Below are 21,138 nucleotides of genomic sequence, written 5' to 3'. Positions count from 1 at the left end.
GTCACTTTGTCTTAGGAATCAAATTAGTTTTGATATACAAATTGGAAATTGGGAGTGTTGAGAACCTCCCTGGAGTAAAAACAAGTGTACCTTGTAGCAAAAAGCAGTGTGAACAGTAACCAGAATTAAAAAGGTAACATAATAAAATACAGAAAATCAGTGGTCTCTAAAACAGTAAGATCACCTGAGCAGGGTAGGAAGAGAAATGCTGTAGACTGGAAAAATCTTTAACTTGGCCATATAACCATCACTTAAGATAGATATGTGTAATGAAACTTTAAAAAAAACCTTAATTTTTTAAGCCAATGATTTACCACACAAGAATAGAAAGATAATCTTTCTAAGGCAGTTATTTTTTGATAAATTTTCAGTAGTAATTATTTGTACAGTCACAGGATCAGTTTTAGCTTATTGCAGTTAAGTATTTTAAGCTTATATTAAATACTGCACACATATGGAATATAATACAGTTTTCCATGCCTAGGAAAACAGTGCCATAATGCTGACCTCCAAGGCTACCATCCTGATTTGAGGGTAGACATGGCAGTAGAAAAACCTAAAACTTCTTAATAATATTTCCTTTCCCAAGCCAAGTTCTATTTTGGTTTCTGTGTATTATCCTTCTCAGGATTAGTGTTTTCTCTTTCTCTACAATTTGTGATACTCCTTCATATGGAATCATCTCCCTCTCTCCTGCCAAATGAAGTTGAAAAGTATTTTGTGTTACTAATGACAGCCCCCTCACAGGCTTAAAGAAATAGACTTTTCAAGCATTAGTTTTAGGTACATTCTATACTCCAACACTGATTTATGCTCATTATACAAGGGCACATCAGATGGCCCTATTGTTTCAATAGCATATTTGACAGGGAGTACAGCCATAACAATTTTCACCATAAGAATAATGTGTCTTTTACACTAGGATTTTAGAATTAAGCTGTTACGCAAGAACAGCCTACTACAAAACTCCTCCCTACTCAATAGTCCTGGAGATCAATCTAATGCATGTACTGAAAATGACTTGTACTTAGGGATTTTAATAAACCACTTAATCTATTTAGTGTATTCAGAGGAGTAACTATACATAAACAATATGTTCCAAGTTATGTGCACTAGGTCTGTTTAACAGTTTTATTCTTGTTTGCAGACATGCACAAACAATTTACTGTCTTCTATTCAAGCAGAAGTTACAGTGGTGCTTTTGCTACTAACTATGGTATGCATTTTGGGGTTATATACCACTCCAATTCACATGCCTCCTTTAAGTCAGGAATGCTCTTCAGTGCTGCCACTGAAAGATGTGCTCCGGACATGATTTCTCAGTTGCTCTATGAGCTCTGGATTCTGTTGCTGTATCTGTTGTGCAAATTGTTGCCCCCTGTGTTGAACTGTTTTAAGTAAAATCAACAAGTGGAAAAAACCCCAAACCAACTGACAAGCAGCATTTGTAAGAAAACAGGATATCCTAATATAACTGAAAGCTGCATTATATGAAAGTTAAGACTAAAGATACCTTGATTAAGACTATACAGCAAGATAGCTGTAGTGTTACCACTTTATCTAGTTAGTGTCTCTCCAAACAGGATTATCATCAGGTCTTCATTTTCATTCTTTAGGACTATTACTTCTACTTGATAAGATGGAGGATAAAGTATTATCTTACTTGCTAAAACTAAAATTTGGCAACAAATCTGCTCCAGTGATTTGCTCCCTTCTTTTTGAGAGGATCCATTCTAGTTGTTTAAGATAACTACTCTTATAGTTGAAGTTCTAGTTTTTCCAGAAATATAGTATGCAGCTGCCAACTTGTACAGCCAACAAGATGTCAGTAATAGAAAGCAAGCATACAATTACACCTGTATGACTGAAGTAATGACAGATCCATCTCCATAACAGTTGTAGTTTAAGAGTAAAATTAATAGGTGAGATTAAATCCATGTAAAAGATAAGCATAATACTGGTTTACTAGAAAAAGCAAGTAAGTAAAACGTATTACTTCATGAATAGCCTGGCATGGCATTCTCTGTAACTTCTGCATTTCGCCCAAGTAGCAAATTATCAAGACTCCTTTAAACTACAGTATAGGTTGAAGGAAAGCCACCATTTTCATAGATCTAGGCATAGCACGTGATTTTTGTGAATACAGCCCTTGATTTTGTGGGGGATACTCCTGTCTGTGATGTGAATTATAAATTACTCTTGCCCTGAAGGGGCAAAACTTAAAAATAGTTTGAAACAGGCTAGAATGCTGAAAAAAGTAAAATTGTACGCTTGTTAAGAGATCTTGCCATATAAACAAATTTTATGTTTTTGTGCAGACTCTTCCAGATGGATTATCATTATTATATTATAAAAGACTTGGGTCCTGGTTTTTGTGAAAGCCACTCGTCTCCTTCTTATACTGAGTTCCCTGAAGCCTTCCTAGTCCAAATGGAGGGATGCCAGAGCATGGTCAGTCAGGAGTCAACTTTAGAACAGTTGAAACCTGTGCTAAATAAATCTGTAACTTTTCTAACTAGTATCTGGGATATCCGGTAATAAATTTATCAACACAATTTGAAAGCACACATAGGAGTACCTAAAGGTTTAAAGGAACGTTTTTAATATCTGGCATTTAGAAAGTAAACAGTGCACAAGAACCAGAAAGTGAAACTGAGCACACAGTCATTTCAATTGGTAGAAATGTAGAAAGCAAACAAGATAGTGGAAAACAAGTCTTCAAGATCTCAATTTTAATTATAATCAGGTACACAATGGGGACAGGACACAATATAATTGGCTTGACTCTATCCCTTTTAAATAGACGGTGCACAATGATGCTTCTACAAATGTAACAGTTAAAACTATGCAATTCATAACACTTATGCATGGATCAGGCTGGACAAATCCACCAGGCCACCAACACCCGCAGCAGGGCCACCAATGGCATTTGACATCATCCCCGACATCCTGAAACAGCACAGTGTTGGTATTAGGGTACGCAGGGACCTTTACAGTAAGCAATAAACTGTAATTCTTCGTTGAATTACTGGGAGGAAATAAGCTTTAAGAGGAATAAACGGCAGTAGTTCTAGTTACAGTAAGCAAAAATAAAATTACATTTTCAGGAATACAAGTACTATCCACCTTTTCTTTTATTAATTCAAACCCCTGAAGATATTTGTTTTAATGGTACTCCATTTTAATACTTACAATTGTTGAACTTGAGAATTCTGCATTAAGCTTTCTGCCTAGAATAGACAATATATAGCTGAAATTATAATGTATTTACTGCTTGGGTATCACTGAGGAAAATGTAAAAAAAACATACAAAGTGTATTCAATATTGTATTACAAAATTAAGCTAAGTCTATGTGCACACAGATGTATGGTTTCCAGAAAAAAGAATTATTACGGGAAAGTATTTCAAGGATTTGAAGCTGAGACAATTTGTTACATTTTAGATACTGGTTACAGAGTCAGACATGAAAAATATGACAACAAGATATTAAACATGAAAACCCAGTACTGAAAACTTAAAAAAATTAACTTAAGGCTTCCAAGGACAAAGGTCTTCTATTGGGTGAAAGGAGAAAAGTCTGTATTTTGTTGATTCCCAGACTAGATAAATCAGTTTTTCAACTATTATTACTATTACTAGTGGGTAAAAACTGTTAAGATTACAACCACAAAATATTGCAGAGTAAACCAGTGGGGACTTATTTTGCACCTTGATTTTGTGGTAACATATATCTTCCATTTCAACTTGCATATATTCTTATTTTGTAGTAAGCGTGAGGTTATTTAAATTTCTCATTCATAAGGTACCTCAAAAATTATATTGTGTTTACCATAGTGTAAGGGTGTATATGGACAGATACCATAGAACTAACCAGGTGACGGTTTAAAGTTAGCAACATACTTCCTATGGAAATCAGTGTCTGTAAGAATACAAGTCCAATAGGCACAACACTGTATCTGCTCATTCACTATCTTATTAAAGGCACTACAAAACCGAGACATATACAGTATTAATTTTATTGATTGATATATTTCCATACAACCTCTCAAAAGAAAATCAACTGTTTTCTCTAGTCTACAGTTGGATATAAAATGCCAAATTCAGGTAAATTCTATGGGAAGTATAGGATTTTTTTCTCTCTTCCATCAGTAACAAGTCTGATCTAGGTTAGGGGCCCAAAATGGAGAAAACTTTCTCAAGGTCAGACAGTTATCCAACTTTTTTCCTTAAAAACAAAACTAAACAAAACCAAAACTAAAGAGATGGAGACTGTGAATAAATCACATGGCCATTGAAGTAGTACATGGAGTTCCAGTGCTATTTAATCACTAATGCCATTGGAGAACTCATTCACTTCTTCCTTTCCTACCATCTCTATTATTTGGACCACAGTATCAGACCAGGTGTATTGATCTCTTGCATGCAGTGCATTTCCATGCTGAAGCACTGGTTAAAATGTCCTGTCCTAATGAAGCTGCCAGATGGGTAGTAAAGTTTTAACTGAGTTCTCAAAGGAAATAAGCATTTTTAAAATTTTTTTCTCCAAATTCTATTCTTCAGAGTTAATTCATACAAATTGGCTAAGAAAGCCATGCATGGAGGTAAAACTACTGAGGGACAAAACCACAATTTGCCATTGTACTGGAAGTAAAGGAAAGCACTGTGTGTTTGCTATTTGCTTAAGAGGTGATTTCTTTGCATTTATTGTTAACTATGCAGAGAATAGAAGAGATATTTTTACACCATGCTGTTGACAAGTGTTTTGCTACTCATGCATCTATAAAAACAGCACAGCTAATCTGTACATGTTGTTGTTCATAAGTAGGATAGAATCAATTGGAAATAAGACAGGCATTATAGGAGATTTATGCTTCACTCTTGGTTTGAGTGACTTAGAAAAGTTTAAATGCAGTATAATGAAACCATTGCCATTATAATAAGCATTAAAATAACTTCTGTTATTAAACAAGAATTGTTCTTAAAACTTCAGTTTTAAAAACAATATAATGTAAAGCTTGAAATATACTCACCATACTAATGAAGGCAGGATTGTTTATCAAGCTTGCCATGTCAAAACTCAGGCCAGTTCCAGTCTACAAAAAAATTACAATTGAAGAAAAGTTTACCTACAAAATTCCAGTTAAAACTGCTGTTTATTTAAATAGATGCAGGGCTAACTTACAGGACTAGACACATCTCTTAGTTTCTGTTCTGCTATTTTCAAATTTGACTTATAAGAGTTATTTTCTGGATCAAGATCCAGTGCTTTTTGGTAACTTGCAACTGCTTCTTCATATTTATTCACTGAGGTCAGAGCCAACCTAATGTGAAATAAAGAAATCCCGGTTAGAACATAAATGACCATCAAAAGATAATGATACATTTTCTGTTCCAAGTAAAACAGTATCTCACAACTAATTTTTAGCTTGAGCACTAAGTTAAAGCAAGTTTTGCTCTTGTGCTACTATTGCTTAGTGTAAGCCCTTATTTTTGCAGAACAGATGAACCCTCAATAACTCATCTTGCATTGCCTGTTCCATATATAAGCAAGTTTCATTAAAAACTCTTTGGCATCATCAAGTGATTTAGTCTGTATTTGAGAGTGCAAGCTGGATCCAGCATACATGACTTTTCGCATAAGCTCAGGAATTCCTCTAAATGTCCTCCAGTCCTTTTGATCCAAGAGATTATTCACAAGGGTACATAGGTAAGTAGGGTGAAGATACTGCAGCCTCAAGAAACCAAATACTGGAACCATAAGTTTCAGCATAACAGATTTTTGTCTTAGGATCAGTGCAAGATTCTCCTCTTGGATCTTCTACTTCAACAGCATGACAAATGAGTTATACAGGATAGTAGTAACATCTGTAAGACTCTGTAAGAAACCCTTGTATCAGGGAAGTCTGCCTAATGTTTTGAAAAATATTCTTCTCCAGCAGCTCAGGAGAGCACAGAACAGATTATCTACTACTTTTGAAACAGTATTTGTTTTCAGATTTTATTAGCTACTACATTTAAAACATCACCTTTCTTTGAGCTATTCCAGAAGTCCATCTGGTTGCAGTTTCAATCCTGTCTTCTACTGTATTTTCAATTTATGCTGACCATAAAACTAAACTGATCTTTTCCATATTTTGTGAAAGATCTGTATAACCCACATTCAGCTATTCAGTACTCCAGTCTCCCTTTAGTATGTGCTGAGCTACACAGACTGGGTTGATAAGTCTGTGCTAATGCCCACTAACAGACCTTAGTCTTTTATCTCAGGCAAGAGCGCTCAGTGTGTTAGTCAGTCACAGTCATTATTCTCAGTGAAAATGAACTCAATAACAGCATGAAACTCCAGGAGACTCCAGCAACGCTCCTGGAGGAATATATGCAATAGTAATGTTTTCTCCCTTAATACAGTTACTCCCATAACATACTCCTTGTTGGGCCATTAATTTGCCAGAATAGTTTCTGACCAGATGAAAAATGCAATCAGGTATTTCTGTGATGCAACCGTGGCTTTTGGTTGCTTTTTTCTGAAAGTATGTAAAATTTTCTTATTGGAACACAGTACAAGTCAGAACAGCGGGTGACACTTTCTTTGCTCACAATTCCAGGACCACCACCTACCCAGACAAGTGCTTTCTCAGGGTCATGCTGTAAGCATCCCTAACTGTCTACATGGCTCCCATCTCTGCATATTTCTCTGGCACTTCTACTTCTTTCTGTGATATATACAGAGTTTCTGTCAAATCCTTTGAAAAACTAATATACCTGCATAATGTGGTCAGAAAACAGCTTTCTCATAAGTATTTTTTGTTGAGAAGGTGGTTTCTGCACTTGGTTTTTTTTGTTATTACTAAAAAAAGCACTGTTTCCTCATTTAACCTATGTATGCCAAATATATTATTATATCCGAGTTAAGCAACAACCTGCTGCTCAAAATATGTCCTCTATCAAAACAACCACACAATAAAAAAAAGTTTGATTGCCTGTCGTGGTTCAGCCTCAGTCGGCAACTAAACACCACGCAGCCGCTCGCTCTTTTATTTATGTATGTATTTTACATTTTATGGCTTCCTCATCTCTATTCCAACCATCAATATTTCTTACAAGGGGCTAACACTGACAATCCAAATCTCTTAGTAGTTTCTAGCAACACTGTTGTATATATGTGCACACTTAAATTCCTTACTTTTTCCTTGTCATTTTATTTTCTGTGAAAAAATCTCAGTCACGTAAAAACAAGACCTAACAATACGTGAATTCCTAGCTTCAGTGATGGCTCAATGATATTTAAGGTTGAATTTCTTAGGGACTGCCATGTTTGGAACCACAGGTTAAATGCCTTTGGAGCAAGGAGATCTGGACAGTACAGTGAGATGAGCTATCATGCAGTATAATAGCCACAGCATCATAACTGCACTCTCAAATCTACAGAAGTGAGATAAAGTTTTAATTTAAACACTTCTACTTTTACAGCAAATGAAATGGGTATAAGAAGAAGAATGAACTTTTACTTTCATTTACTTTCATTTACTTTTACAGCAAATGAAATGGGTATAAGAAATTATTACAATAATTTTTAACTTCAGATAAAGACGAACCACTATACGTAGTTTGGAAAGCAGTGCCCTAAGGGCCTCATAACAGCAACTGTATTTTACACTGAATGTTTTTCCATTAATTTACACTGAATGTTTTTCCATTAATTGATAGATGTCTGTGCCACCTGCATTTAGATTTAAGTGCATTTGTCTCACCAACAATAAAGAACAAGGCTATTTTTTCCTTGCTGAAATATTTTCTGTGCAAATTCAAAGGGCTTTCTTGCCAAAGTTGTGTGTCTGTTTAATCTGAATGTACACTGTCTAATCACAACACTTTGCAATATGTTAATGAAAAATATGTTGCGTTGATGCTGTCATGATGCTCAGTTGTGAACTCTGCTATGTTGTTAACAGAATGCTTAATCAGAATCTATGCATTTTCTCAACCTTCGTTTAACAAAGTAAATTATTTAAAATATTTTGTTTATAGAAATCATAATAAAGAATAATTACAGCTCTAGATTCCCCCTTCCCCCCCGGGTTTCGCCTCTCTCTCGTTATTTTCCTTTTTATTACATTATTTTTGTTGTTATTATTGTTTTATTTTAATTATTAAACTGTCTTTATCTCAACCAGTGAGTTTTCTCACTTTTACCCTTCTGATTTTCTCCCCCATCCCACCGGTGGGGGAGTGATCGAGTGGTTGTGTGGGGTTTAGTTGCTGGCTGGGGCTAAACCACAACACTCTGTTGAGAGCTTTTGCTTGTTTGCAGGCATGGAAAGAAGTTAATACACATCTTTTTCACCTTTGTGGCCTGGAAAGTCAATATATCCTTACTGACTTAGCACATTACGCATATTGGCCATGTAAGGCTTGTATTAAAATATCATTTTGATGGAAGAAATTAGTAGATGAAACCTGTAGATTAAAACATTAAAATATATATTTTAGCTCCGTTGTTTGCTACTCTCACGTCTTAGAATTTAGGAGAGATATAACTGAAATTGTTTATTTTAGATTTTAAAAAGCCACTCTGAAAGCATTCTTCCCCCAGGAAAATGAAAAATGTCTATAATGGTTTTCAGTTCTGCTAGTAATCTTTTATATTTTATATTTTGTTTCTTCAAAGGAGAAGGGGTAAAATACTAAAACAAAGAGAACATCTCTTAACACTCACAACTATGTCATTTATATCTGTTAGGTGGGGAGAAGAAAGGGAAAAAATAACCGAAGTGAACTGAAGACTTCATAAAGAAGAGAAATGGGGAAGACAAACTGATTCTCCTTTAATTACACCTAAAATTATAAATCTTTTATGGTAAAAAAATCTACAACTGTTTTAACAGATTCTGAAAAATAGTTATTATGTTTCCCAAACTAAAGCTACCTTTTATCGTAAACCCTATTTTACAGATGAAGGACAATCAAAAGGATTGTTTTTTGAACTCTCCTAAAAATGTTTCATGGTAGATTTTCTGCAAACAAAAACTCTGTACTTAAAGTACAATCTATTAGTCTAACAGGCCTAGAGTGAGACAAGATTTGTAGAAGAGGTGCTATCTTTAATTAGACCAACTGACAGAACAGGAAAAACCAAACTTTTGGACTTGACTGGCATCCATTAATCAGATCTGACAAGTAGCAAAATCCAAACTAAATACAAGTGGGACACGATTGTTCTTAGTATAATAAAACTATTTTAATCAATTAAAACACTGGAGAGAAAACAGTTGCTATAATGAATGTACAGGGATGAATCAGCAAGAAAACTGTAAGCTTTAAAAACAATGTTGCCAGTGAGGTCACAATTTGTTTATCCACTGTTAAGAATATAGTTCCCAGGATTTTTTTTAAACATAACTTGTAGGTCCCCTGTGAGGAGCTGGACTGTACAACAGACAGAATATTTTCTTCATGACAAAAATATGCTCCTATCCTTTTCTGTGTTTTGCTTTTGTTCAGTTACCTGTGTGAGTTAATGAATAATGGTTGATTAGTTTCATGCACAAAATTCTCATGTGCATTTATCATAGAATCCCATCGGAATTTATTATAGACTCATAGAATCATTTAGGTTGGTGTTGTGGTTCAGCCTCGGTCGGCAACTAAACACCACGCAGCCGCTTGCTCACTCCCCCCCCACCCCTGTGGGATGGGGAAGAGAATCAGAAGAGCAAAGGCAAAAAAAACCCAAATTGTAGGTTGAGATAAGCACAGTTTAATAATTACAATAAAATAATAATTATAATAATAATGAGTATTATAATAATAACAATAATGATAATATAATAAGAAGGAAAAGGAAAAAAGGGAAAAAAAAAGAAACACAAACGATGCAACTGCTCACCACCCGCCGACCGACGCTGCCTGTCCCCGAGCTGTGATTGCTGCCTGCTTCCCCAGCCAGCTCCTCCCAGTTAACATACTGGGCATGACGTTACATGATCTGGAATATCCCTTTGGCCAGTTTGAATCTGCTCTCTTAGCTGTGCCCCCTCCCCTGCCGGATTCTTGTGCACCTGGCAGAGCATGGGAAGCTGGAAAAGTCCTTGACTAGTAAAAGCACTACCCAGCAACAACTAAAACATCGGTGTGTTATCAACATTGTTTTCATGCTAAGTCCAAAGCACAGCACTATGCCAGCTAAAACCATGACATTGCCTGAGAACAATCACAATGTTTATCGAAAGGCAGAGTGGTCTTACACCCAAAACTAAAATAACCTCAAATTTTCAATTAAATCAGCCTGTAGCTTCCCTCCGTCTCACTGAAATTGGGGGATCTTGGGTTGTGCTATATGAAGAAACAATCTGAACAGAGTTAAATAGGACAAAACCAATTCAACAGGCCCTAAAATTTCAAAGTGAATTAAGCCTGTCAGGCTACATTTGTACCGGTAAAATAAACTGTATCAGGGAAAGTTTTCAAGGGATAGCATTCCATCATCATTGATCTTAAATAAAACGCCCCCTGGCATGACTTTGTCCCAGGCCAAAAAGTATTGTCTCATACAATTTTGGGGCATGGTTCAGAATTTAAGATAGACCAAGGCAATTTAGCAATTAGCAATTTAGCAGTTTGGATGTGGTCACTCCATACTGCAAACTAGATTTTAATAATACGGACATGGGCCATTTTGTGCCAGCTGACCCCAAAGAACAATCCCAAGTATTTTTTAATTTACTAGTATAGATATAACCTCAAAAGCCTTAAGCAGCCTTCAGCCCACACCCACAAGATGTTTGATTATTGAAGAAGCAAAGCTACACATATCAGAAGAACAGCCCTTCACTCAAGTAGATAGCCCATTCAGGGGAACATTGCTGACGTCATTTTTTTTCAGATAGCACTTAATCACACCCACCACCTAAAGGGGCAATACTGCTAAGCTCACAGACATGACTCAGAAAAACTACTAAGTGACATAGCTTAGTCTTGCTAAAATATCTGCTTCCTGAGAGTTACTGAACAGAAAAATTAAGCCTCTATTCCTGCTAGTGTGAAGCCTCAATACTTTTACTATCCTATTCTCTAACAGCATCATTAACAGATTCCCTGTTCCAACTGCAGAAATTTTATTACTCATAACTAGGTAGGAGGTAGAAAAACACAGCATGACTTCATAAACTAAATTTGTAAAGTTAAAGCTTTTTTTTCTTGCAGCTAAACTGAAAGGAAAAAAGCAAACTGACAAAATCCGATATGAAAATACTGAGATCAACTACCTATATAAAACTTAAAGCTGACAGCCTGATAGGGTCATCTTCAGAAAATTGCTACACTTTCAGAACAAGCATATCAGCTAAGTAAAACAACATAGTTCCACTTATTTCTGAAAACCTATGGTGACTTACACTTGGGTCTTCAGCATTTACTCAGATTTGTATTAGCTTACCCCATTCTCCCATATGCTTTGCTGTACTTTGGATCTATTGCTATGGCGCGCTCACAATCCTTTATTGCTTCACTGTAGTTGTTGAGCTTACTTTGAGCAGCAGCCCTAAGAGGAAGAGACAGAGCTTTGGGGGGAAAAAAAAAGAAAACACAACCACAAAAAAACACAAACAAACAAAACAACAAAAATCCCAACCAATAACAGCAAAAAAAACCCAAACCACAACACCCCTTCCCCAAAAAACCTAAGAACCAAACAAAATCCAGCTTAGATAGTCACATGTCCATGACTAACCTTAGACTTGTTTAATCTTACTGACTTTTCATTCACTATTTAGGCAATGCCTCAGCTTTCCTCAATTACGCAGGACAAGCAAATGTTCTGAATTACGTATGTGCTTAAATGCATTGCTAGACAAGGGCTTTGGAGAACACACACTCACCTTTGAAGACATAAAGGATAAGTAATTCTAAGGAACTGTTTTAGAGCCAGCACATGACTATGCACAAAATACATCACAAAACCTACTGCAAGAAGTAGATTAAATAGAATTATTTTATACAATTGCGCTTTTCCAGTAAGAAATATAGTTTTACTGCTGCTCAAAGAAATGCTGTGATTTTTCCCTATTTAATTTTTTATCAGGCAACTCATGCTTGCAGGTTGGGATAACATTTCTCAATAATCTCTGAATTACTAAATTAAAATTGCATCTCTATACCAGAGAAATACTAAATGTTGTGGACATTTATACAATAAGACTAAAGACTTGCCCAAGTTAAAAAGGACATTGGAACAGATTAGTACTCAAAATTTTACCTGCTTAAAAGGCCTCAAAACACTAATTTGTTCTTCCTTGATTAAAAAGCTTGAAAGAACTAAACCCCTGACAGTCCTTGACTTAGTCCTTATTGTAAGCATCCTTGTTCTCTTGTGGTTTCCTCCCTTGCAAAGATAGTTTCAGGGTTTTGAAGAATGCAACTTGGTGCCAGACAGGATTAAAAAGATAGTGAATAAGCTCGTAAATTCATTGATAACAGAGACTCAGGACACCAGTGCCGAGATAAGCACTCGAGGAACTAGTTTAAATCAACCCCTTGTGACAGTCCAAGGCTAAAGGACCGAAGAGCTCATTCAATGACTATATATGGGCAAAGGAAACCCAAAGTTCAGCCAGCGGACAGGTGAGGAAGACCATCAGAGACCACTGGAGGACTCCCAAAGACCACTAAAAAGACAACTATGCATGCAGCTTGAGCTTTTACATATGTTAATGAATCCTCGTGAATCTCATTAATATGTATGACTTTATAGTATATAATCTTTGGAAGTTTACTGAATCACTGGAGCACTCATGGTGGATCAATCCCCAGTGCTGCCCAGCGCTGTAATAAAGGATGCCTGCTTAATAGTGACTTTGTTGCTATTGAGTTTTATTTCGGGAACTTTCTGGATACTCCGCTTCCTCTTACGGGGAGGTTCGGACTTTGAAAGATAGTATCCGCGAATTTTTGTATCAAGCTATCGTAGAAATGACAATAATTCCACTGTATAAAGCATTTTTATTAGAAATGCTAGATGCTACAATCATCACTGTATTCAATCCTTTCTCCCGTGATAACCTCCAAATTGCATGTTTTTTCTGAATTTGATTAAAATCTCTTCTGAATGAGACTACTTGCATCTTTTAAATATTCAGGCTACTTAACAGTTGTCCAACTCCACAGATGCCAGTGAAGATGTATGGATAAAAACTGGGCACAATGCTTAGTCTTGCATGTGTTTGAACAGAAAATGTTTTTCCATGTTTACAAAAAAATTATATAGCCAGTTAAAACTTCAAGGGCATCTCAGCTCTCTCTTTTTTCCACCGCTGTGAGTAAAAAGCATTACTGTTGAAGGCAATAATTCTCCATTGCTTCCATACTGGCTTAAGAAAAAGGCTTACGTTTATTCAGATACCACATTACCCTCAAAACTCCAAGCAACTGCCTGTCTTCTTTTAAATAACTTTGTACAATACTGTGCACATTAACATCAAGATTAATTTTGGTCCTCACAAATGTAATATGCGATAATGTAGCACACAGTGAAGTATTTCCAGTCTTTTGCCAATTACAGATTTGGTGCTTAAGCCCGATTCAGTGATTTTGGGAGGCTTTTGAATCAGGACTTATATTACCATTTGATAATTAAAATCACATGTGGTCAGTTTTCTCAAGGAAAATAGATGATTTACACTTTGAACTACCGTCTTAAAGATGTAAAATATTAGCAAACTGTGCATTCCCGTTCTCTTTATGCTTGCCACGGAACACTGACTCAAACACTTTTATTTATTACAAACTAAACTCTGACGTAATGGAAGCACAGCTCTAAAAATGGAAAAAAAAAACCACTGGGTACAGTGCCACAAGGCCAGATTGTGCTTAAGTTAGTAAACCCTTCTGGTAACAGAGGCACTGAAAAGTGTAGAGCAGATGGGCTCTAGAGGCAGGCCAGTTCCAGTAGGGCTCATAGACCATACTGCCTTTGTTCTTATGCTGGTCTTCAGGGCAGTATACTGAAAGAGCATACTGCTGCTACTGGGCTAACATGCCCTTCCAGACTTCCTCTGGTCCCATGTCAGCACTATGGTGAAGAATTGATTATACAGTGAAACTACAACAGTCTTGTTATTTTTCAAAAGGTCATGCATAAAAATGCTGAGTATTTATACAATGCTTGAAATCTCCAAAATCATATACCCACACTGATTATATGCTTTCCAGGGAAAGTCAATACTAAGGGAGATAGAGATGGCAGCTGAGTCACTAGAAGACCAAAAAAAGGCTCTTGCTACTCAATAGGCTGGAAACAACAGCCTAAGTTATAATTTAACATAGACATCCTAACTCACAAAAACCTGATCTCAAGGTGCTACAAGTAATTTTAAAGCCCATATTACACCTTTAACTGATACAGATAAGATGAATTAGCTCACTTTTCCTTTAAATCTGTTACAAATTTAACAAAATAAATGTCTGAATTGCAGGTTTTTCTAGCTTCATGTTGTTTTGATCTACTTCACAACTTATCTTTAAAATAACGTTCATGAAGTTCGGGAATGAAAAGTGCATATTATTTTGGTTTTACCTGTTGCAGTAATAGACTGCATTGTTTGGATCCAGTTCTATAGCCCTGGTATAACAATCCACTGCGGCACCATAATTTTCTTCTTTCATATGACTGTTACCTGAAATAAATTATAAAAAGCTCTTAAGTAGTTAAAAGACACAGCACTATGTTTGAAAGAAACAGAGCAGCCACATTATAGCATTTATGCATAAATAAACAGCATTATAAGGCAGTTATGACTGTACCTTTTGGAGATACATTCATTTAAATGGAATTGGCATTGAATAATGCAAATAAAAATATCTACTATGCCTGTAAAGTTTATTATGTACATTGTAGTCCACCACATAAACCTTCCCCTTCTCATCTTGCTATTTCACACTTCCCTGATAGTTTTTGGTGTTAAGCAAAGATCACATTGTTGAGAAGTGTAATTGTAATTGCGGTTCCACTCTAATATAGTGTCGTGGTTCAGCCTCAGCTGGCAACTGAACACCACGCAGCCGCTCGCTCACATCCCCCCCCACCCCTGTGGGATGGGGAAGAGAATCGGACGAGCAAAAGAACTTGTGGGTTGAGATAAGCACAGTTTAATGATTACAATAAAATGATGATGATAAATGATTATGATAATAATGACAATAATGTTAATATAATAAAAGGGAAAAGGAAGGAAAGGGAAGACAGGGAAAAAAAACGCAGAAACACGAACGATACAGCCGCTCACCACCCACCGACCGACGCTGCCCATCCCCGAGCCGCGATTGCTCCCTCCCTCCCCCGGCCAGCCCCTCCCAGGTAGCATACTGGGCATGACGTTACATGATATGGAATATCCCTTTGGTCAGTTTGAATCCGCTCTCTTAGCTGTGCCCCCTCCCCTCCTGGCTTCTTGTGCACCCAGCAGAGCATGGGAGGCTGGACATGTCCTTGACTAGTATAAGCGCTACCCAGCAACAGCCTAAACATCTGTGTGTTATCTCAACAGGATTTTTTTTTTTTCCCCTGCTAATTTCAAAGCACAGCACTATACCAGCTAGAGTGAAGAAAATTAACTCTATCCCAGCTGAAACCATGACAGTATCCACCCCTTATTCCATATCATTGACATCATGCTCAGGTCCCATACTATTCAGTACAAATTCAATAATCCCTATCCATCTTCTCATCCTTTAACAATATATATATATATCTCTATACAGATTTTCATTTATCATTCCACTAGTCTATGGAACACCCCTGTAGAATGCCTGTGGAATGTCCATTGAGTTCATTTAGTCCATGACTTTGGATTTCATCTCTTGTAAGAGTCCTTCAGAGAGGCGGTGTGCGTGGGGTCAGGTTGTTGCATGTCAGTCCTTGTTCCATCACCGCTGCACTTTGCCTGGTTCCATTGAAGGTTCATTGGCTATTATTATTAATTGGGAGATTCCCACCATGATAACATTCCATTGATGCAACCATAGTAGTGATGACATACAACATCATATAGCGATTAACAGCATATTATTCAGTTCATTGGCTGTTTTCACTCAAAATTAAATCCCCCTGAGGTACACACCGGACTTCTCCATCCTCCCGCATCACCCACCAAGTGCACCCAGGTCCTCGAGCAAACGCAATCCCACGAGTGGGTTTGCCTCTGCTGGAAGCAGGAATAACCCAGACTTTCTTGCCCAGCATATTTTTTATGTGCACTACAGGGACTCTATCCCCTTCCACAGTACGTAAGGATTCTGATTGGGCAGGGCCAGCTCGCCTGGCAGATCCCCTCGTGTTGACTAACCAGGTGGCTTTTGCTAAATGTGTATCCCAGTGTTTAAATGTTCCACCCCCCATTGCTCTCAGTGTAGTCTTTAATAGTCCATTGTATCTTTCGATTTTCCCAGAGGCTGGTGCGTGATAGGGGATGTGATACACCCACTCAATGCCGTGCTCTTTGGCCCAGGTGTCTATGAGGTTATTTCGGAAATGAGTCCCGTTGTCTGACTCAGTTCTCTCTGGGGTGCCATGTCGCCACAGGACTTGTTTTTCGAGACCCAGGATAGTGTTCCGGGCAGTGGCGTGGGGGACAGGATATGTTTCCAGCCAGCCAGTGGTTGCTTCTACCATGGTGAGAACATGGCGCTTGCCTTGGCAGGTCTGTGGGAGTGTGATATAGTCAATTTGCCAGGCCTCCCCATATTTATATTTCAGCCATCGTCCCCCATACCACAGAGGCTTTACCTGCTTCGCTTGCTTGATTGCAGCACATGTTTCACATTCGTGGATAACCTGCGCAATAACGTCCATGGTCAAGTCCACCCCTTGATCACGAGCCCACCTGTATGTTGCATCTCTCCCTTGATGGCCTGAGGTGTCATGGGCCCACCGAGCTAGAAATAGTTCACCCTTATGCTGCCAGTCCAGATCCACCTCAGCCACTTCAATCTTGGCAGCCTCATCTACCTGCTGGTTGTTTCGATGTTCTTCAGTGGCTCGAATCTTGGGGACGTGAGCATCCACATGCCGTACCTTTACAACCAGGTTCTCTACCCGGGCAGCAATATCTTGCCACAATGTGGCAGCCCAGATGGGTTTGCCTCTGCGCTGCCAGTTGCTTTGCTTCCATTGCTGTAGCCAGCCCCACAGGGCATTTGCCACCATCCAGGAGTCAGTATAGAGATAGAGCACTGGCCACTTTTCCTGTTCAGCAATGTCTAAGGCCAGCTGGATGGCCTTTACCCCTGCAAACTGGCTCGATTCACCTTCTCCTTCAGCAGTTTCTGCTACTTGTCGTGTAGGACTCCATACAGCAGCCTTCCATCTCCGGTGCTTTCCCACAAGGCAACAGGACCCATCAGTGAACAGGGCATACTGCTTTTCACCTTCTAGCAGTTTGTTATAGAGTGGGGCTTCTTCAGCATGTGTCACCTCCTCCTCTGGTGATATTCCAAAATCTTTGCCTTCTGGCCAGTCCATGATCACTTCCAAGATTCCTGGGCGACTGGGGTTTCCTACTCGAGCCTGCTGGGTGATCAGTGCAACCCATTTACTCCACGTAGCATCAGTTGCATGGTGTGTGGAGGGGAGGTTCCCTCTGAACATCCAGCCCAGCACTGGCAGTCGGGGTGCCAGGAGCAACTGTGCCTCAGTACCAACCACTTCTGAAGCAGCTCGAACCCCTTCATATGCTGCCAATATCCTTTTTTAGTTGGAGTATAGCGGGCTTCGGACCCTCTGTATCCCCGACTCCAAAACCCTAGGGGTCGACCTCGGGTCTCCCCATGCGCTTTCTGCCAGAGGCTCCAGGTAGGGCCATTCTCCCCGGCTGCGGTGTAGAGTACATGTTTTATATCTTGTCCTGCCCGGACTGGCCCAAGAGCTACTGCATCAACTATTTCTCGTTTAATCTGTTCAAAGGCTTGTTGTTGTTCAGGGCCCCATTTGAACTCATTCTTTTTCCGGGTCACTTGATAGAGAGGGCTTACGATCAGACTGTAATTTGGAATATGCATTCTCCAAAAACCCACAACGCCCAAGAAAGCTTGTGTTGCCTTTTTGCTAGTTGGTGGAGACATGGCTGTTATTTTGTTGATCACATCCATGGGGATCTGACGACGACCATCTTGCCATTTTATTCCCAAGAACTGGATTTCTCGTGCAGGTCCCTTAACTTTACTTTGTTTTATGGCGAAACCAGCTTTCAGGAGGATTTGGACTATTTCCTTTCCTTTCTCAAAAACTTCTTCTGCTGTATTGCCCCACACAATGATGTCATCAATGTATTGTAGGTGTTCAGGAGCTCCACCTTGTTCCAAAGCATTATGGATCAGTCCATGGCAAATGGTAGGGCTGTGTTTCCACCCCTGGGGCAGTCGATTCCAGGTGTACTGGACACCCCTCCAAGTAAAAGCAAACTGTGGCCTGCACTCTGCTGCCAGAGGGATGGAGAAGAATGCATTAGCGATATCAATTGTGGCATACCACTTGGCTGCCTTGGACTCCAGTTCATATTGAAGTTCTAGCATGTCTGGCACAGCAGCACTCAACGGTGGAGTGACTTCGTTCAGGCCACGGTAGTCTACTGTTAGTCTCCACTCTCCATTAGACTTCCGCACTGCCCATATGGGACTGTTAAAGGGTGAGTGGGTTTTACTGATGACTCCTTGGCTCTCCAGTCGACGAATGAGCCCGTGGATGGGGATCAGAGAGTCTCTGTTGGTGCGATATTGCCGCCGGTGCACTGTTGTGGTGGCGATCGGCACCTGTTGTTCTTTGACCTTCAGCAACCCCACAACAGAAGGGTCCTTCGAGAGACCGGGCAAGGCAGACAGCTGTTTAATTTCCGCCGTCTCCAAGGCGGCTACACCAAAAGCCCACTTGTAACCTTTTGGGTCCTTGAAATACCCTCTCCTGAGATACTCTATGCCAAGGATGCATGGAGCCTCTGGGCCAGTCACAACAGGGTGCTTTTGCCACTCATTCCCAGTGAGGCTCACTTCGGCCTCCAATACAGTTAGCTCTTGGGATCCCCCTGTCACTCCAGCAATGCTAATGGGTTCTGCCCCTATATAGTTTGATGGCATTAAGGTACACTGTGCGCCGGTGTCCACTAAAGCTTTATACTCCTGTGGGTCAGATGTGCCAGGCCATCGGATCCACACAGTCCAGTAAACCCGGTTATCCCTTTCCTCCACCTGGCTGGAGGCAGGGCCCCCCTAGTCCTGATCATAGTATTCATCACTCACTTCCTGTAAATATGAATCACGGGTGTCTCTGTTAAGATCAGTCAGGCCATCAGCACTTCTGCTGCTCTGTCTGGAGAATTGCTTACGGGAAACTGGGGCAGCAGCTCTCCTGGAGAAACTCCCCTGAGTAATTGTTCTCCCTTGCAGCTCACGTACCCGTGCCTCTAAGGCTGAGGTAGGTTTTCCATCCCACTTCTTCATGTCCTCTCCGTGATCACGCAGGTAAAACCATAGGGTGCCCCGTCGTGTGTATCCCTTCTCTTGAGCCAAGGGACGATTACTCCTAATGGCTGAGATACTGGTCCGTACTGGTGGGGAGTAGGACATATCTTCTTTGAGTTGCTGGAACTCTCGGGACAGTTTCTCAACAGCAGAGACGAGTGAGGAAGAGAGATTCGCTTCATATTCCCGGAGTCTATCAATCAACTCAGCCACCGTTGGTGTCTCGTCATCTTTCCAGGACATCACTGCCAATGAGTTTGCATACGAGGATGGTGCGCTCCATACAAACTTCCGCCACATGGGTCATGTGCACTCAGCTTCATCTGGATCTTTGGATGACCGTTGATCATCCAGGTCACCATAAACCACCTCAAGCACAGCTAATTCCCTTAGATGCTGAATGCCTTTCTCCATGGTCATCCATTTTCCTAGGCGAAATACAATATCTTCTTTGAAGGGATACCTCTCTCTCACCGTGGACAGGAGCCGCCTCCAGAGGCTGAGGGCTTGTGTTCCTTTTCCAATTGCTTTATCAATACCCCCTTCCCTAGAGAGGGATCCCAGTTGTTTGGCTTCCTTCCCCTCTAATTCCAAACTACTGGCCCCATTATCCCAGCATCGGAGCAGCCAGGTGATAACGTGTTCACCTGAATGACGCCCGAAATCTTTCCGTATATCCCACAACTCACTCAAGGATAGAGATCGGGTAGTTTCCGTTTCTTGTACACATGGTTCCTCCTCCTCCTCCTCTTCTCGTGATGGCCCTGGTTCCTCGAAATCTCTTTCTAAACGAGTTGACCTTCTCTTCCATGATTTCTTCTTGCGTATAGGGGCGACTGATACTGGCACAGGTTGGTCCTCTGGTTTAGCTGCAACGCTTGGCACTGGGGTTTGAGTAGCTGCAGTGCCTGTCGTGGGGGTTTGAGTGGCCGCCGTGCTCGTCACCGGGGTTGGAGCAGCTGCAGTATCTGTCGTGGCGGGTTGGGTGGCCGCAGTGCTTGTCACTGGGGTTGGAGTAGCTGCAGTATCTGTCGTGGCGGGTTGGGTGGCCGCAGTGCTTGTCACTGGGGTTGGAGTAGCTGCAGTATCTGTCGCGACGGGTTGGGTGGCCGCAGTGCTTGTCACTGGGGTTGGAGTAGCTGCAGTATCTGTCGTAGGGGGTTGGGTGGCCACAGTGCTTGTCGCTGGGGTTGGAGTAGCTGCAGAGTCTATCATGGGGGTTTGAGTGGCCGCAGTGCTTGTCACGGGGGTTGGAGTAGCTCCCTTCTCTTTCCCTTGGGGGTACTGAATAGTGTTAAATAGGGCCCGATAGGCATAAGCCAGACCCCAGCACATGGCAGTGATTTGTATCTCTCTGGCATTGCCAGGGTGACAACATACTTCCTCCACATGTTCTACTAATTTTTCAGGATTCTGCACTTGTTCAGGGGTGAAGTCCCACACCACGGGGGGTGCCCACCGTCTTAGGCATTTGCCCATACTTTCCCACATACCCTGCCACGCATAGCTATCGAGCCTTGGGACCGATCTCTGGATTATATTCTTAACTTGCTTACTAACCTTAGACAGATCTGATACCACCTGCCAAAGCAATATCAACAGATGTATCTTAACTACACAAGGATGTTCAAGAT

At 40.1% G+C, this 21,138-nt stretch overlaps 1 protein-coding gene across 1 annotated transcript; it reads right to left on the bottom strand.

The window, feature by feature from the left end:
• Positions 1-2,581: 2,581 nt before the first annotated feature.
• LOC142049451 (small glutamine-rich tetratricopeptide repeat-containing protein beta-like) lies at positions 2,582-15,321 on the bottom strand. The gene is made up of 7 exons (XM_075077188.1): positions 15,287-15,321; positions 14,571-14,670; positions 11,436-11,540; positions 5,184-5,322; positions 5,032-5,094; positions 3,193-3,230; positions 2,582-2,949 (listed from the first exon to the last, which is right to left on the bottom strand). The coding sequence occupies exons 2-7, from the start codon at positions 14,657-14,659 to the stop codon at positions 2,862-2,864; spliced, it is 522 nt and encodes a 173-aa protein (XP_074933289.1). The 5' UTR covers positions 14,660-14,670; positions 15,287-15,321; the 3' UTR covers positions 2,582-2,861.
• Positions 15,322-21,138: the final 5,817 nt, after the last annotated feature.

The sequence above is a fragment of the Phalacrocorax aristotelis genome, chromosome W, assembly GCF_949628215.1.
Source record: "Phalacrocorax aristotelis chromosome W, bGulAri2.1, whole genome shotgun sequence".
Taxonomy (NCBI): domain Eukaryota; kingdom Metazoa; phylum Chordata; class Aves; order Suliformes; family Phalacrocoracidae; genus Phalacrocorax; species Phalacrocorax aristotelis.
Note: the sequence above shows the minus strand (reverse complement) of the source record. Positions and strands in the feature narration are given on the sequence as shown.

Bases quoted from the DNA above. Each gene is read 5' to 3' on its own strand.
- LOC142049451 (XM_075077188.1), bottom strand. From the start codon at position 14,659: ATGAAAGAAGAAAATTATGGTGCCGCAGTGGATTGTTATACCAGGGCT. The intron at 5,323-11,435 runs GTAAGCTAATAC...ATTTCACATTAG, and splicing joins AAAGCATATGGGAGAATGGG to GTTGGCTCTGACCTCAGTGA. The intron at 2,950-3,192 runs GTAAGTATTAAA...GTGCTGTTTCAG, and splicing joins AATTCTCAAGTTCAACAATT to GATGTCGGGGATGATGTCAA.